This window comes from Dreissena polymorpha, chromosome 4 (genome assembly GCF_020536995.1).
Source record: "Dreissena polymorpha isolate Duluth1 chromosome 4, UMN_Dpol_1.0, whole genome shotgun sequence".
NCBI lineage: Eukaryota > Metazoa > Mollusca > Bivalvia > Myida > Dreissenidae > Dreissena > Dreissena polymorpha.
The window spans coordinates 125,778,693-125,797,347 of NC_068358.1; the positions used below are offsets into that span (position 1 = coordinate 125,778,693).

The following is an 18,655-nucleotide window of genomic DNA, read 5'->3' on the forward strand; positions in this document are numbered from 1 at the left end:
ACGCCGGGTGGGTTTAAGTAAACTACAATATTCCCCGGGCGTTACCGTCGCTTCACTGTCACCCATGGGATAGCAGTAATACAGAGTATTAGGTTGGAGTCTAGTAAAGAAGGCTGAATTGAAGATTTACCTGCCATTATAAGGCAGACAATAAAGTTTATGTATCGTATATTTTACACAATTTTGTGTGTAAACAACGTATTTTTGCAGTAAACTTAACGATGATACATGCAATTCATTTCCATTACCGTTGTTTTATATGTGCAAGTAATATAAGAAAAGAAATAAACATATTATCAAAACACATGCGCTAGCGTAAACATCATATACTACTTTTAATTCATTTACCTTTATTATTTGTTCATTATGATTAGTATAAGTGGTACACAATTCCAGCAAGTATGTCCCTCCGTATCCAGACTAGAATGATGCAATATTTAGTATTGTAATGAAATACGGCCTAAATTTTATTATAATACTATTAATACTATTACATCATTCTTGGCAGCACACAACACCGTTTACAGGTCGATTTAATTTGAAATCAATACCCATGTACTCGTATTTTCACTACTTGGCAAAAAATCAGTTTAACATACACGTTGATTAAAATTTAAACAACCGGGTGGAAGATTATGGGTATTTAGAAAATGTTGTTACTTATAGAAATCAACTCCTAATTTATTACAAGATGTTGAAGAATTTAGTATTGACCTAATGTGCGTACACATATGGTACCCTGTTGTGTTGAAATCACTGCACCAGTACCGGCAGTCGGATCTTTGAAGCAGATATGTCTCCCGATTAAACATCGTCCCCGGTAGGAAGTACCTGACCAGCTCTTAAATAATTTATTTTATTTTACAATTAAGCGTCCCAATATTTTCGTTCACGTTCCATTTCGACTTCTGTATCTGTGAATGCAAAAATAAATGTTTTTTTTTTTGTAGACTATAAAAGCACACTATAAATCACGAACAATAGATGTGTTTAAAGTGCACGGACGCTCCAAGCCCTACACTAATGTATGTTATGTAGCAACGTGTTTTTATGTGTCATGTGTCATGGTTGGACTCAAAGTAAATAATAAAGTAAATATTTCTTGTGCAAATTCTGCTCTAAGTGTGAGTTTCGGCTAGCCCTCAAGGATTTAAACCGTAATACTTTGCATCGGCCGTTCCAAAGCGATGCTCTCACTTTTGATCCGTGAAGGTTTGTATTTTCGTTGTTCCGTTGTGAAGGTAGTTTATTATACAAAGAGTTTATGGACAATCGTTTTTTGCTATTTTAAAGAGCTTTTTTTAAATACTGGACAATGTCATAGTCTTAACAAGAATATTAGCGTCCGTGCGCGCGTCCGTTCATGCGTGCTTGTGTTGTACCGTCCGTAGGTCGGTATGTACAAGCATACATTGGAATAGTCAAAGCAAAACATATTAATTGTTTTCTTAAACACCTAATTAAAACTTTGAATAATTGGTCCCTCCGACTGCGATGACAGTATTTCATTAAAATATAGGTATTTAAACCAATTTAGCCCAGAAAATGCTATATTCAAAGCAACAACAAAAAAACAAATGGAAAGTTTTCTTATCAATGGCTTTTTGTACATTAGGCCTGTCACCCTAGTAATTGCAAATTGTGTCAAAACTTACATTAAGCCCAGAAAATGCTATATTCAAAGCAACCAACAAACATGTTCATGTTTTTACGCTATACAATACCACGAAGCCAAACGGGAAATGTTCTTATCAATGGCTTGTTGTACATTAAGCCTGTAACCCTAGTAATTGCAAATTAAACAAAAAATGTCCCGTTTCGTAGCACGGCCCGTTATACACTGTGGCCATTATGATAGGGTGCAATATCACTAATAGTCACATGATACCGAAATGGAGGAGGTTGACAACATTATTCTGCATTCATTGCGGTCAATTGGATGGTGCGTTATAGTTTTAATGTAAAAAGTACTCTGAACATGGTTTTTACAACTTTTTCAAATTATGACTTTAATGCGTTGTTTAAATCAACTCGTAGTCATCGCAAAAAACGTATTTTTGACAGTGGGTGTATCACTTAAAGTTGAATAAAATAAGCCTAGGGCTAGGTTATAAACTACTATGATTTCGCAACTAGTTTTATACTACTTTTTTAATATTTGCATCAATAAATACACCAATTAAGTGCAGTTTTCCGTTTTTGTCACAAATATCAACCATATTAGTCTTTCTGGCACCTCTTTTCATTAAAATATGTTGTTTTAACCGGCTTGGTAGAGTCCCTGGGACTAGGTGCCTACAAGATTGTTGCACCTCAAACAGCTTTGTTTGAGTGACAATATTTGGATCCAATTAAAGACATCTATTTTCATGTTTCAATACAATGAAAATATTAGCGATTGATAAAAGAACACAAGGCTAAATTGGTCTTGTAAAGGGCATGGGGGCGTAACAAAAACAGGTGTTGCTCAGTACTGATTTGCTCTCCATAAAACACTATGCTTTTAGCCTTTCTGTTCATCAGAATATTATATTTCCCGCCACTCACCCATTTGTCTGCAAAATATTCTGGTTAAGGTATACATGCAACTTCTCGACATCACTGTTTCTAGTTGAGGTATTCTATTGAAACTTCATACAAGTGTTTTGGGTTGTTGCCACTGACCAAGCTCCATAACTTGGTACAGAAGGTTTTGACAGAATTATTCTCCTTTTCATGCGTAGAAAATTCGATTTTACCTTTGCATTTGACTCCTTGATATTTTTACATTTGTATATCTACTACAGATATTGAAATGAAGCTTCACAAATGTGTTCAGGGTCTTCGTGAACATTCACTGACCAGGACCTTGAACTGTGACTACCGGTATCTTTTCAGTAGGAGTATGCCTTCTTTTGTGTAATGATATTCTTGTCAAGGTTGGGTTGAAAGATAAACTTCAGGATTAGGTTTGAGTGCAACAAGTACATGTCTGTAACTTGTAAAGATATTCAATTTAAGCTTTACACATGACTTCGGGATCATAGTGCCATGTTACTTGCCAAATTCCACCAGCACTTTAGCAATAAGAAAATAGTTTTCTTCTATAGACATGAGTTTTTAATAGAGGGTTTGCATTGAAATTTGTGTGTGTAGCTGATATGCAGAGCTTTGTTGGGATTTTATAGTTATCTAAATTAAAATATAGTTTTATTTGCTTGGGCATGCTCTTGTTGTAATATAAATGTTCAGATTTAATATCTAGCTATGTAACTATAACAGATATTCACCATAAACAAAATCTTGATAGTTGTATCAGGTCACTGACTGAAAATGTACATAACACTATCAAAGCACAATGTTTTTGGAACAGCTCTTGTTCATAGGAGTGTCAATTTTATTGAAGCCTAAAATTGGCAATTTAAATAGTTATATATGTTGATTTTCGTAAACGATTTTTAAACCTTAATTGAAAGTAGTCTTATAAATTTAAATTTAATCTGTTAAAATGACGTGAAGGGCCCTGCATCAGTAAAATTGTTCTAAGGGTTCTTAGAAATCAGTTACTATAGTTCAGAAAAGCTGGGTGTCCTGACAGTGTATGGAAATGTCCAAAGGCTTATATAGCTTTGGAAAAAAAGGTTGTTTAAAATGTATGTAAAGCATTAGAAATAACTTCAATTATTTGCATTGGTAGAATAATGAATTAATGTTTACACAAAGGTAATTGAACTTTTATAAGAGCAGTGGTATTACTAACTGTGGATTTCCAACTAGGGGTAAAGAAATTATTATTTTTTATTCACACAATTTCTTGTTTTCCAAAAGTATTTTCTGCCAATGAATTATTTAATATTATATTTAACATTCTATTTAACAGTGATATTGATGAGGAAGTTCAAAGTCTTAAACAGTTTTCCACTGAAGTGATTGTTGCCTGCACAGTAAAGTGCCTACGGACCATAGTGAAAGATGTCGACCTTCCATCCAGTCTTCCACAGGGCACCGCCGCCAAGTTCAGAGTTGGTACAGCACTTGCTTCAAATCTACAGGTGTGAAATTTTGGTTTTTACTTGTTGCTCTTATTTATACTTAAATTTAAGTCAATTTACACTGATTTATATTCTTTGTTCAGTGTGAAATGTAGAATGTAAAATTAATGAATTAGAATACATGTAAGTTATTAAAAATTCATACCATTACACGTGCGTATGTACGTAGGTTAATGATTGCCACTTTCCAGTGTGCATAGAAATTGTATGATCGGATATTCAATCTTAGTTTTGTTTTCATATTAAATTGATTGTTTTTAGCATGCTTCTTCTTAAAAATCCAATCCATGCATTTTCTGATAAACATTACATTATACATAACAAAATGAAATACACCCTGACAGGCAAAAATGTTGAATGATTGAATATATGCAGATAGGACCTAAAGCAGGATTGCATCTATTTATTCACATAAGACAACTTGTTTTCATGAAAACATTTTACTTAGCTAATTTTTTACTGTCGACAGGGTGTGATATCTCCTTTAGCTTTTTTCTTGGTTAAAGATTGCCAAGATTGCTGTTCTAAAAATGCTTGACTAAGCTGATTCTATTGAAAAGTGAAAGGTTTTAAAAGCAACTCAGCAAAAAAGGGGAAGTGTATTTTCTTCCTTTTATGATTAGCTTAACCACATGCATACATTATTTAACCCTTGCCTGATCAGAAACAAAGTGAAAATTGCTTTTGCAACCAACATAAACCAGAACAGCCTGCGAGTAACTCACAGACTGTTCACGATTTCTGCTGTTTGCTTCTCATCTCATCAGTATCTTAGTGTTTGAAATGAAGCCTTTAAAACTTGAATCTAATAAGGAAGGCCTCTTATTAAATTTGATTTTCTAAGGTTCTACAAATGCGTCTAATTGCATTTCTAAGCAGTAATGGGTTGACAGTTTCTTTTTGTCATGCTCTTATTTGCAGGCTCTCGGATACAGAGGAGACATTGGGTACCAGACCTTTCTGTACTCTAGTGAGGTGGACATTCGTAAGATATTCATGTTCCTTGTGGACAAGCTTCCAAAAGAAACTGTAGAAACAACCGAAGAAGTACTAGGTATGGGAGTCTGCATTTTAAACTTGTTATGCCCCCGGATCGGATATTCGGGGGTATATTGTTTTTGGCATGTCTGTCTGTCACTGTGTCTTCAGTCAGTCATTCATTATGTGTGTCCAAAAACTTTAACCTTGGTCATAACTTTTGCAATATTGAAGATAGCAACTTGATATTTGGCATGCATGTGTATCTCAGGAAGCTCCACATTTTTAGTGGTGAAAGGTCAAGGTCATCCTTCAAGGTCAAAGGTCAAATATATGGCTTCAAAGCGGCGCAATAGGGGTCATTGTGTTTCTGACAAACACATCTCTTGTTTATTTTGCCTTAAATTCTGATAAATTATTAAGTAAGAGAATTTGCCTTTATTTCAGAATAACAGGTGCGCATTTAAATAATATATACCGGTATAAGTGTTCACGAAAGATTGAACAGTGCGTTCAACTCTATTCTTTATTTGCGCTGGTAGGATCCAGTGTTTTGCTGCAGAGGAATATAGCGAGTGTTCTCTCAAGGCAGCTAGCATCACTGTGGGTGTCTCCATACATCAAGAACCGAGGCATCACTATGAGAGGGCAACCTCAAACCTGGCAGAGAGAGGTATGAACAGAGTTGAGTTAGAAACTACTCTTTTTCATGTAGAAATTATGATGCAATAGTTTTACACTAAACCCTCAAAGTTGAACAAAAAATTCAGTTTTTCACCAGTTTTGAGCTTGAGTATTTCATTTCAGAGTAGTGCCAAAATTATGGCAGCAGCAGCACGCACTAAATACTCAAGAAAAAGTAAATGTGCAACAGCTCCATATCAATATTGCTTTAATTTTAGCAGAATACGTGCTCGCTATACGTGACAACTTACAGTAATTTCAACTTTTGTATTAAAAAATTCAGATTCACATTTGCATGCAAATACTCAATATCTTTGAATCTAGGATATTGCCTGAATTAAAAAATAGCTGGGGGCCTGAAAAATGATGAAACCTTTGACAAAGCAAGACTTCACAGAGACCCTGTATGTGGGCTTGTGAGGTCAAGGTTGCTAAAGAGTTTCCTTCTAACAACTGTTGAGATGGAAAAAATCTTTTTTGTGTGTGTTGGTAGATTACATACTTATGTACTGTTGGATGGCATTTGGTTCTATTTGGGCCAAGGTCACTGTCTCTAAAAATAATAAAACAGATTCCTTTAAATGACTTTAGTTTGAAATTCCACTGTAATTTTGTATTAAGTTAGCGTACATAAAAACCTAGACTGGGATTGCATCAGGGGCCAGTTGGGTCAAGGTCATTGAAGCTAAAAAAAGAAGAAATGTTTTCTCTAAATAGATCTAGTTGTCTTTGCTTTGAGATATTGTGCTGAATTAAAAAACATGTACTCACAGTCATTATATGAGGTGAATCCCACAAACTGTGCACTATCAAAGCGGAAGAATAGCACTTTCTTGGGACAGCTCTTTTTATGAATCCTAAGCTTATTTTAACCCTTTGCATGCTGGTAAATTTGTCGTCTGCTAAAATGTCGTCTGCTGAATTTCTAAAATTAGCATTTTCTTCGATTTTTTTTCAAAGAATACTATCAGAATAGCAAACAGTTTGGATCCTGATGAGACGCCACGTTCTGTGGCGTCTCATCTGGATCCAAATTGTTTGCAAAGGCCTTCACAATTCGGTTCCCGCACTGTAAGGGTTAAATGCAATTATTTATCTGCGCCCAGTGTGTATATATTTCTAAGCATATACACATATACCACATATACTGTGATTATATTAACATTGTATGATTGTAATTTTTTTACATGTTAAATGTTTTGGTCCTTAACCAGTAAATACTTTCTCTCAAAGCCAATGGGAACACTTTTTAGACATAGAACCTTGTAAACTGGCTTAAACCCATCCAGATGTGGATAATTGCATGAAAATGTGACCTTATCTCTAGGGTTTATGCATTAAGATCGAGTGTTATTACAGGGTACCTGTTGCATGTATCACTTCCACGCCTCCCATGTCATTGTTCCCGAGGGATCTACAGACCTCACTAAGCCAACACCAAAAGGTAGAAATGTACAAATTCTATGGTATACGTTTGTTCTACCTTATTATAAATATAGTTTTATCTTATGTTAACAACAACATATTTTTCCCATAGTTAGCTACATATGGATGACATACATTAATACTGTCAAACAGCCTCCATTTGTTTGTGTGACATGGGATAATAGTTATTTGTCTTACATTGTTGTTTTTCGCTCCACTTTTATATATTTTCCCCAAATATAAAGTATAAAAACCTTAACAAATAACATGTGGTGCAAAGAGGAAATCATTACTGGACACAAACACAATCAACACCATCCAACTTTTCTGTCAAGTTCAGTCAGTTACTGCTCATAATCCTTTAAGAAACTCAACAAAACCTAGACAACCTATCTCTTTTCTCCAGAACATAATATTCTGAAATCATGTTTCTTTCACTTACATTTGTTAAAACGAAAATTCTTGAATCTTTATGTTTGTTTGTATGACTGTAAAATTAATGGTCTCACAAAAACACACACATGTAATTACACAAAACAGTTTTATGTTTTGAAAAGTTCTATAATTGATTCATGGATTTCCTGAACTACTTCAGCAATCAAAGTGTACCATCAGTCCAGTCTTCCGTTCGTTACTGGTCAGTGCCTTCACCACGGTGACACGGCGCCGTCCCTGATGGAGGCCAACATGGCCAATGTGACGGCGCAGCAAGAGTGGGAGGCGGAGTGGAACAGCGCCGGCCTGGCCTCCAGACTCTCTCAACAGGTAAGGGGCTGGATTCAATGATAATCTTAAGTTTGATTTTAAGTTATAGTTTAACATCATGTTTGGGGCTCTACTTTTCAAATATTCATAAAGTGAACATTTATAGGAAGAGTTTAAAGTTACAGTATTACAGCTTGACAAAGGATGAATTCGCAATAATTGTCAGGTTTTATTTATATAAAAAAAACAGTGTAATTGCAAGAGACATGAGCTGTATTTACAAAGAATCTAAAGTAAGATTTCACGTGGGAAAATTACAGCAGGTCTTTAGGCTGTATTCACAAAGATTCCTCAGTTACATTTAAAGTAACAGTTGCTGGTCTGAGGTTTTATTCACAAAGAATATAATAGAAGTATTATGGCGTGTCAGGAGATGTATTTACAAAGAATATTAACTTAAATTAAAAAATTACACTATTACAGCTGGTCAGATTTCATGATTGTCTTTGTTGTTGTCCTGCTTGCATTGCAGGTTTTATGCTGTAAAATATAAACAAAATTCTGTGGAAAAATTGGCACAGCAAATTCGATGTTTTGCAATTACCATTTCTTTCTCTTTATAATGGAATATTCGAGCTTGTAGTCTGTAGATTCATACTAATATCTTTATAAAGGAGACATAAAACATTACTGTTTTCATTTTCAAAATTTGTCTGTAGGTGTTAAAATATTAACATCTGAGTGCGCAGTGCCAAAATTAACTTTGATAGAAAACAATAAACTTCACTTAACAATGTACTCTCAATCAATGCAGGAAATTCAAACTCACCTGGATGTGAACTAATTGTGTACATTAAAATACGAATTAAAGAAAAGTTTTGATTCAGTTGGATTCTTATATTCCAAAAAGTTGTAATCCTTGTCTTGGAATGTTTACGTCTCATGTTACAGGACTACAGATCCAAGAAAGCGCAGAGAATACGAAAGCGTATTACAGACCAGCTACGCCAAGATCGGCAACGTAGTGAGGCTTCAGGAGAGACAACTAACGACCTGCAGCAGCTTCTTGCCACCATCGGGGGACGTGGAGTGGGAGCAGCAAAAACTAAAGGGTCGCGTTTTACGCACACTGAGAAACTGTTGTTTGCCAAGGTGTGTTACAACTCCTAAACGTATTAATATTCTCCTCGCTATGACGCCCCCTCCCCCCCCCTAAGTTATAAGCAGCATGTTACGGTCATTCTTATTCAAACCCTTATTTAATTTAATGTAAAACATTCAACTTAAAAAAATAAGTCAACATTATGCAGGTAGGGAACCCCATAATGTAGGGAACATCATATACATGTTCTTAAAGAGCAATCTAAGTTAAATGCTTTTAAAGAATAAAAAAAGATATATCATGCAATATGTAAGATAGAACATTACATGAATAAAAGTTCACAGTTTTTTTCAAAGTTTCCATGGCTTCTTTATAGTTGAATGTAACAAAATCAAATTTTAACTAAATGTGATCATTTGAAGCCAAGGCAGATTTGAATAAAAGCAGAGTAGGCATTGAACTTGTTATGGCTGAACTTGTGTTACTATACATTGGTTAAGTTTGTATTCGAAACTCGTGTTCATCAATTGGTCATCAAGTTTTACCTCTGTTTCTGGTATGTTTCTCTTTAGTAATTATCTGCAATTTGAGACAAAAAAAGAAATCTGAAATGTCTGTTTTCTTTTCAGGATGATGAGAAGGCTCTGTCTGAGGTACAGAGTCAGGTACCTGTTGGAAAAACAGAAGAGGTAAGAGAGGGCAAATAGTTGGATCAATGCAGTACTGGTATCGGAAATACATTCTACATTGGCTGATGGAAATATTGTGGTTGAGTTGATACAGGTTTTACTCCACATTAAGGATGTATTTTAAACATATTTAAGCTTACGTTTTACTTTTAAATTCTATACTTATATTTTGTGAAAAGTGGTGAACTCATATCTTCATCAAAAGTTTTCATTTCATGCAAGGATATTTTCATCAACAAGAAAGTGGATTGTACTTAAAGTGGGACTGCACAATTTTGTCAGATATTTATAAATTTATATAAAATGTGTAAAAAAACCTGATTATACATGTATTTCAATATAAATTAAAAGTTAAGAAGAACATATGTCGAAAAATGCGAAATAAGCCAGATATTTAATTCTGAAATCGAAAATGTCTGTACATGCGAATTCGCCAGCATGAATATCATGCATGTACGATGTGAATATAAATTTAGTTTTACAGATCATTTTAATTTCCTGCAACGATATCTATTACTACGACACACGAACACTAACTCCGATTCTAATAAAAAGACAAATGCTTTGGTTATTGTAGGAAAATATGTACGAAATATCTTCATCACAATCGGCTTGGGGCGCCAATTTGTCTTTGCTGCATTTTATGAAATTCGTCTTCAATGTATAATTTTTCTTGACTTTCTTATGTTATTGTAACATATTTTTATCAATATATTACAATTTAACACCTATAAAAATCGTTCAGTCCCTTTTTAAGATTGGGTTAGCTGTACCATAAAGCTCTAATGTAATTGAATCAAAATAAAACATGTACTCTGAAAGTTAAACAATAACTCTTAAAGTAATTTGTATTCAAAATTTAATATTTGTATCATTAAACTAAATAAAATTATCTTTTATGAAACTTGTTCTTTAAAGCTAAACTTTTTGCCCGATTTTCTTTGAACACAACTACCACATTGTTTCTCTTAATTGATAGGATAGCAAAATAAAATGATTTTCTTTAAAATCGACTTCCACGTTGTTTCTCTGAATCGATAGGATATCCAAAAAGAACGGGAGGAAGAACTGACCAAACTCAAGGATGAACTGAACTCACTGACATCGAACCTTGAAAAGCTCGAGCTTGAAGTTCGTAAGTTCACGGCTGGTTCCCAGCAAATGGAGGAAGAGATTGCCAATCAGACGCGAGCAAATTTGGAGAAGGAGGAGGGGTACAAAGTGAAAAAGCGAACACTCGATTTGCTGCCTGATGCAGAGAATAACATAGCCAAATTGCAGGTATGTGGCTGTTTTGTTAGAAACTATCTTACTGTAAGTTAATTCTGGTTATTTTACTTTAAAAGGTAAGTTTATGTTAGATTGAAATAGTCTATTTTGTCATTTATATTTTTATTCGTCTCATGCTAATCTTGATTTTAATGTTAAAAAACAACTAGTAATGCATTTAAAAATATTCAATCAATATCTTGTCACTAAGTGTATTACAAAATGTTATACTAATATTCAGATACTCATATGATATTGTCACATAGAATCAGGTTATTTGTAGCCAGCCCTGTATATAATTTTACAAAAAGAAAAAAAGAATCAGTAGATCTATCATGTGAATATTATAAATGCACTGGAATAAAATACTTATCTCTTAGAGTACCAGTACTAACAGTGTGTTTTTTTTTCAGACAATTAATTGCACCAATGTCACATTACTTCAAAAGATGCAAATATAATTTAGTAATTATAAGGAGATTACATTCTCTATTTATTGGGCTATGTTTATGTTACTTCAAAATGTTAGTTCAAACTAGATATAATGTACCACTTGCCAGGCGGTGGTGGATTCGAGTGCCCAGCGGCTGCTCACATTGGCCAGCCAGTGGGAGAAACACCGCGCCCCGCTGATAGACCAGTACCGATCCCTGAAGGACACAGCATCGAGAACTGAGGTATCTGATCACTTTTGTTTATTGTTTTTCCCCATAACTTCTTCCTAATAAAATTTTTTTTTTTTAAAGATATTATTTTTAAGCAAATGTAAGCGAGTTTATATGTGGACAGGTTAATCCATTTGTAGACCACATACAAAATTGATGACAAAATTGTATGGACGATTTATCTAGGAAGTTCTATAATCACCAAATCACCACAGGAATTGAGGAGTAATTGCCATTTACTACACTAATTTTGTGCTTTAGCCATTTGCTTGTCGTATCCAAACAGGGTTTTTTATGTGAAAATGTTTGTTTTATTAAAATATATCAAGTTCAATTATTTATACGCAGTTAATTTATAGTAATTTAATCGGTCTGTCCATGTAGATTTTGTGATGTTGCAAAGTAAAACCTGCTTCATTTTTTAGTTACCTGAATTGAATAAAAAAAAGAGTGAAATGTACATAATAAACAATGTTTTTCATTTGTTTTATTTCTTATGTTTCATTTTGTGTTACTGTTCAGTCTGAAGCCCAGAGGAAGTTGGAAGAAATCAAAGAGTTCCGTAAGAAACTGAAACAAGTGCAAGATGAGGCAAGAGGGAAGGAAGAACTCAGCAAACAACTGGTATAGAGAATCGCTACTTCTACTAGAGTAGAGTTTTTTAAACGCATTAATGTTTCTATTCCTGTTTTATGCTCACCTGAGCACAAAGTTCTTATTTTTGTCAACCTATATCCTGTTTAGTCAAATTTGTGCCACGTACATCCAAAAGATAAGGTCAAGTCTCAGAAAAAAGCTTTCTATCACCCTAGAGGCCACATTCATGATTTATTTTTGATGAAAGTGTGCCATGATGTTCTCCTTGACAATATCCGTGCCTTGTTTGAATCTGGATCAGGTGTGTCCGAAAACTTGATCACCATTTCATGTTTGATTTAAATCTTGTTTTCACTGTAGTGGCCACATTTACTCAATATTGTTTTGACTTGGTCAGAATGTTTATCTTAATAATATCTAAGGGTAGTTTGAATCTGATTCATGTGCTTTCAAAAACTCGTTCATCAGGACTAATCTCATAAAAACAATATTGCTGCTCTGGAAGCCACATTTAAGTCTCAATCTTGATGGAACTAGGTTAGAATCTTTAACTGGAAAATATCTAGGCTGATATTAAATCTGGGTCATGTGGGTCTAAAACAAGGTCAACAGGTCAAATCTTAGAAACAACTTATTATCACTGTAAAGGCCACCTTTGTGACTCGACCTTAATGAAACTAGGTTAGAATGTTAATCTTTACAATGTCTTGGCTGAGTTTGAATCTGGATCATATGCATTCAAAAACTGGTTGCCCAAGTCAAGTTTTGGGAAAAAAATGTAACCACTTTAAAGGCAAAATTAATGACTCACTGTTGGTGAAACTTAGAATTCTTATCAAGGCCATACCTAAGCCGAGTTTGATTGTGGGTCATGTGTATCCAAAACAAGATGAAGATAGGTCAAATCTTTATTGTTAGAAAAACTTAGTAACCACTTGATCTTTAAAGTCCGTATTTTTCTTGTATTTGCAGCGTTCTGAGTTTGAACGTATGACCAAGGAAGTCAACCGCTCTGCATATACAAAACGCATTATGGAAATAGTTGCCAATATTAAGAAACAAAAAATGGAAATAGACAAGGTATTTTAATTTTAATGATGTAAGCTTACTTATATCATAAAAATTCGTTATCATAGACTGTTATTATTAGTGATTACGTAAAATGTTTTCTTTTTTCTCCTTTCAATTATTCCTACGTTTTGCTTTGTTAGAATAAATATGCTATTTATGCATATTTTCGTTGTAAGTTTCATATCGAAAAAAAAAGATAAAAAACATAAATTGTTTACAGTACATGTATACTTTTACAAACCTTTCAACGTGGAATGATTGTGTACATTATGAATACCGTTATTTTTAAATTTGTATTTATAAGGGCCTATCGGAAAGATTAGGAGCAGTTGAGTCGTGCGCTTGCATATGGCATATAGCTTCACATTGATTGGTTTAATCAGCGTCTCAGTTATAAAGTCATTAAGTATCCTAGTATCTGTATATTATGGTATTTTTAAGTTTTGGGAGCAAAGTTCACAACTGAAAATCGATGTTTGAAAAGTCCATTTTGAGAGTGAAATTATAGATCTAGAATTGAAAGTTTTACCCTCTAAACCCTTGATTAACCAGCATTTACCAGAGCGTTATGTCACTGATTTTATTATTTATATACCCTGTATATTTGTTCAGGTGCTTATTGACACAAGGACTGTGCAGAAAGAGATCAACCAACTCTCAGGCAAGCTAGACAGACAATTTACAGTCACCGATGAACTAATATTCCGGGTATTATATTTTGTATTTCTTGATTTTTAGCTCCCTTCAGCTTCCAATTGCTAATGGTCATGTGGGAATCTAGGTCATGAGGGTTCAAAAACCAGGTCACCTGGTCAAATCTTATAATAATAGAAACTGTATTTCCACTTTAGAAGCAACATTTATGACTCAATCTAGATTAAATTTGGTCGGACTGTTTATCTTGAAAATATCTTATAGGATTTTGGGTCATGTGTGTCCAAAAACTAGGTCACAATCACTTGGTCAAATCTTAAGAAAACCTTGTTAACACTGTTTAGGTCTTAAGTATAATTTTACAAACACTTTCTGCATAGTTCACCAAGTCTTTTACATCGGTGTACCTTTGAATGTAGATGAGTGCTTTAGGGCCATCATGGCCATCTTGTATAATTATGGGCAAATATAAAAAGTACCTTTCTACTAACAAATAAATGCAAACATTTAAATGTCTTTAATTAAGACTCAGTAACAACCTTCTTACAAAAGCTACATTGTGTAATTGTTAAAAGTTCTACGGTCACTAAACAATTTTCAAATCTTTGGTTAGAATCAGTACAGAATTTCAAAGTGTTCTTTAATATTTGAAATTAAGGATCAAACTCGAGATGGCCTTGCTAGACAAGACCATATCCATTAGGCCAGATTTTTTGCTAACCATGGGCCCTGGGCAAGTTGAAGCTTAATACTTATGGACTGCAATAAATTTGCTTTTGTCTTAAATGGTTTAGGATGCGAAAAAAGATGAAGCAGTGAAGAAAGCCTACAGATATTTGGCAGCATTACATGAGGTGAGTAAGGATCCGTGAGTTATTAGGAATTCTTTGCCTGTTTTTTTACATGTAAACATAATTCACCTTATTTTTTAAATTTCAAATCGGTCAAACATTACATGGTTACATTTCATTTATTGTACCAATGTGGAGGAGATAAACTTTTGAACTGATAACCCGAGGCCATAGGCCAAGGGGTGTCTTGAAGTTTTAAATGTTCCACAATTCCCCCTGATATAACTGTTATATAACCTAATGAATTGTATTAAAGGTAGGGAGTATTACGTTACTGTGGTATTTTGGTGAAATTTAATGCAATAGTGTGATTGTGTGACTTTGTATTTCAAGATCATGCAGGACAAGTGAAATTAACACAATAAACTATTGCAATTCACCCACCAGAATACAAAAGTAACATAAATGTACTGTAGATTTATGCAAATATATACATGTCATCATTAGGTAATTATATTTTCTACATTGCACGTCAATTGTAGTCTGGTTTTATAAGCAATCAAATAGGAGAAACTACTTCTTTAGAGCTAAAATCTATGCAATCTATCTATCTACTGTATATACTACCATTAATATATCTGTCATTGAGTCAGATCATCTATAGTTATTTGTAATGGAATATACTTTATACTGCTGAGCGTTTTTTACGGCAATACATGTACCTGATTCCGTGGCAGACACCAGTTGACCTGTCAATAGTTTGCAAAGCATCTTGATTTTTGAATCTCGGTTAATTTTAAACTTTTTCCATAAAATAGCAAAAATGGCATACTACATTTATATAATGAGTTAGGTAGTAATATAATTGAGCCATGCCCTGTGAGCAAGGGGTTTAATGCATGTGTGTAAAGTGTCATCCCAGATTAGCCTGTGCAGTTTGCACAGGCTAATATGGGACGACACATTCTGACTAAACTAGAGTATTGCTAAGAAGAGATTTTCTCAAAACAAAAAATATCATAAAAGCGGAAAGTGTCGTCCCTGATTCACATGCATTAAGCCCAGTATTTGACATTGGTCCTTTTGCAGAACTGTGAGCTTCTGATACGCACTGTTGAAGAGACTGGGGGCATCATGCGGGAAATCAGGGAGTTGGAGGACCAGGTACCATAGCTGTCCGCTTGTTTGCGCTCATCCAATATCTATTCAGTTTTATTTACATAATTGTCTTGTCCTCGTTAGATTTAAAAGGGTTTTGATTTTTTCTTCCATTCAGCTGATTTCCTCTGTTTAATGCCTTTATTGATCAACTAATATTTAAGCTGAAGAATTTTGAAGAATTATGATAAACCCAAGTTATTGGGGGTCGGGAGTGTATTTAACTTCTAAGAGGAGTCATTAAACATACACACAAGATTCTATTGTCATTCTGTATGTATGTTTCACAACTTAATAACACTCCCTATCCAAGATTGTGGGACATTTGGATTTGCTTTTGTTATTCAGTCAGTCTGATGGTAGACCACTATGTTTTCCTTTATTGTTTAAGTCAAACAATTGTCATTTGATATTCCAACTTAAAAAAAAAATAAAAAAAATAAATAAATAAAATATTTAATATCTTTTATTTTTGACATATTTTATCAAACAACTTGATCAAATAATTTGACATATTTTATCAAACAACTTGCTCAAATAATACCAGTTTGAGGGTTTTAGTGTATTTGCAATTACAGACCTGAATTGGTTACAAATGTATCTCTTGTCTTTGCACTTTCAGATAATGACAGAAGATGGCAAGAAGACTCTTGAAAATCTGGACAAGATCACGGCCGACTTGCAGCAAATGAAGGGAGAAAACGAAATACTGCTGAAGAAACGAAAAGCTAAATCATAATGCAGTGATCATTTTTGTAGTGTTTAAGAAACATATGGGCTAGTGCAGTGTTAGTTGTATGCAATAGTTCATCAAGATGAAATGTTTATTACTGTATTAAACTTTGTATAAAATAATTGATTACTAGACATGTGGAAACTGCATTGGTCCCTAAAAGTATTACGATGTCTTTAAAACTGGTAATAATAGGCCAGTTTTCTAGCAATAATTGTATCAACTGCAAATATTTAAGCCACACTTTAGGAAACGGTGCTATATGTATGTGGGTAAAGCGTTGTCATAATTAGCCTGCGCAGTCCGCACAGGCATATCAGGGACAACACTTTCCACCAAGACTGGATTTTTGTTTAGAAGAGACTTCCTTTAACCCTTTAAGCGCTGGAACCGAATTTTAAAGGCCTTTGCAAACAGTTTGGATCCAGATGAGACACCACAGAACGTGGCGTCTCATCAGGATCCAAACTGTTTGCTATTCTGATAGTATTCTTTGGAAAAACCGAAGAAAATGCTAATTTTAGAAATTCAGCAGATAACATTTTAGCAGACGACAAATTACCCAGCATGCAAAGGGTTAAAACAAAAAATGTACAAGCTTATCTAAGATGGATGTTTTTACCCAAATGCATTAAGCCCCCCTTTCCCAAAGCAAGGCTCATTTCAAATAGTGTGCTATAGTACTATGTACTAGTAAATTGTGTTAAGTTTAATTGGTTATGAATAATTGTTTTATCTCTGTTAACAGTTCTTATGATACTTCCCTTTTAAAACATCATGTCAAGCTTAAATGGGCAGAAAAGCAACATTTCGCTGCATCAATTTAACGTTGATTGCAACCAAACTTTCAGTGCATAAATGTTCACAGAATATTTCTAGAATTTGTTTATACATTTTATATGTGTAATTTTCTATTTTGCTAAATATACATGGGTTTATCATTGACTGTAATATATTTAAAACAGCGGTCATTTTCTTTTATAAATGATAGCTGATGGCTTATCGATCCGAATTGTCTAATAAGTGATAAACAATCTACACCACCTGCATTTAATATGTGTATATAATATATTAGTTACTAAAATTTAGTGTAAATTATAATGTTTGTTGATCCTTTTTTTATCTTGTTATTTCATAATTATCATATGGTACTGCATACATTATTAATGAAAGCTTTAGATATTCTGCTCATTTATGATTATATGTTACAATAAAGTATTATATTTATTGTAATTGTGTTATTTAGTATCTCATCATGTTTTATGAGCCCGATTCCGTTGCACATTCCATGTTGCTGTTTTTTTTTGTAAAATATTTTTAAATTATGTATGAGTGAATAGTGGAAACTTGGTTTTGTAATTTGCAATAAAAAGCAATAATGAGTCAACGTGCTAGGCGATTTCCGTTCCTTTGATCGCCCTCACACTGTCATAGATCCTTTATTACAGTGTTTAAAGTGCTTCCAAATATTGTCCGAACTATTTTGCTCCAACCTCAGTACAAGAGTATAAACAAACAACATTTTTTAAAGCTTTTCTGTTGTTACAGTATATTTAACGGTAAGTACTATATCTTTTGGAAATAAATACTAGAAGCTCACACAATTCAGTCTCAGGTTCTGGAAAGATCTCAAACTTCGAAATACACACAAACGTATTCATGCTGATTTGTAATTATGTCGCACGCATCTCAGATGATATGGTGTCTTAGTTCTATTGATTTGTTGTTAAATTATTGACCAACAACTTTTTAAATCACGTCTGCAACGAAGACAATCGGAACGCCTCATGGTTATTGAAGAAAGCAACTGCTGGTAGAAATCCAGTTATGGCATCTATGTCGTCCCAGTGAGTCAACTAATGTTCATAAGAGGGTCAATAAAAGTCGGAAGCGGGGTCGCTTTCCAGCACGACTTGAACGAATATTAATTGACAGATTTATTCACGTTGTCTTACTTCTTTACGATTAACAGCATATTCACAAACAAGTATTTCCGTGAAATCCATGAAAATTATCAACACAACTCTCATTTTGATATGAAGACACGCAGATATAGACGCTTCGCACCATACAGCCTATTGAGACGTAAGTGCGCGAGATTAC

General features: G+C 34.0%; 1 protein-coding gene across 1 annotated transcript; it reads left to right on the top strand.

Annotated features, from left to right (window-relative positions):
- The first annotated feature begins 1,864 nt into the window (after positions 1–1,864).
- On the top strand, positions 1,865–16,925 carry LOC127876055 (coiled-coil domain-containing protein 22 homolog). The gene is made up of 16 exons (XM_052420913.1): positions 1,865–1,942; positions 3,860–4,031; positions 4,953–5,085; positions 5,552–5,682; positions 7,053–7,137; positions 7,714–7,883; positions 8,775–8,975; positions 9,555–9,614; positions 10,656–10,895; positions 11,444–11,560; positions 12,071–12,172; positions 13,118–13,225; positions 13,829–13,924; positions 14,665–14,724; positions 15,751–15,825; positions 16,442–16,925. Exons 1-16 carry the CDS (start codon positions 1,893–1,895, stop codon positions 16,556–16,558), a joined length of 1,917 nt encoding a protein of 638 aa, XP_052276873.1. The 5' UTR covers positions 1,865–1,892; the 3' UTR covers positions 16,559–16,925.
- Positions 16,926–18,655: the final 1,730 nt, after the last annotated feature.

Excerpts from the sequence above, each read along its gene's own strand:
- LOC127876055 (XM_052420913.1), top strand. The coding sequence starts at position 1,893 with ATGGAGGAGGTTGACAACATTATTCTGCATTCATTGCGGTCAATTGGA. Across the intron at positions 10,896-11,443 it reads ATAACATAGCCAAATTGCAG|GCGGTGGTGGATTCGAGTGC; the intron begins GTATGTGGCTGT and ends ACCACTTGCCAG. Across the intron at positions 14,725-15,750 it reads ATTTGGCAGCATTACATGAG|AACTGTGAGCTTCTGATACG; the intron begins GTGAGTAAGGAT and ends GTCCTTTTGCAG.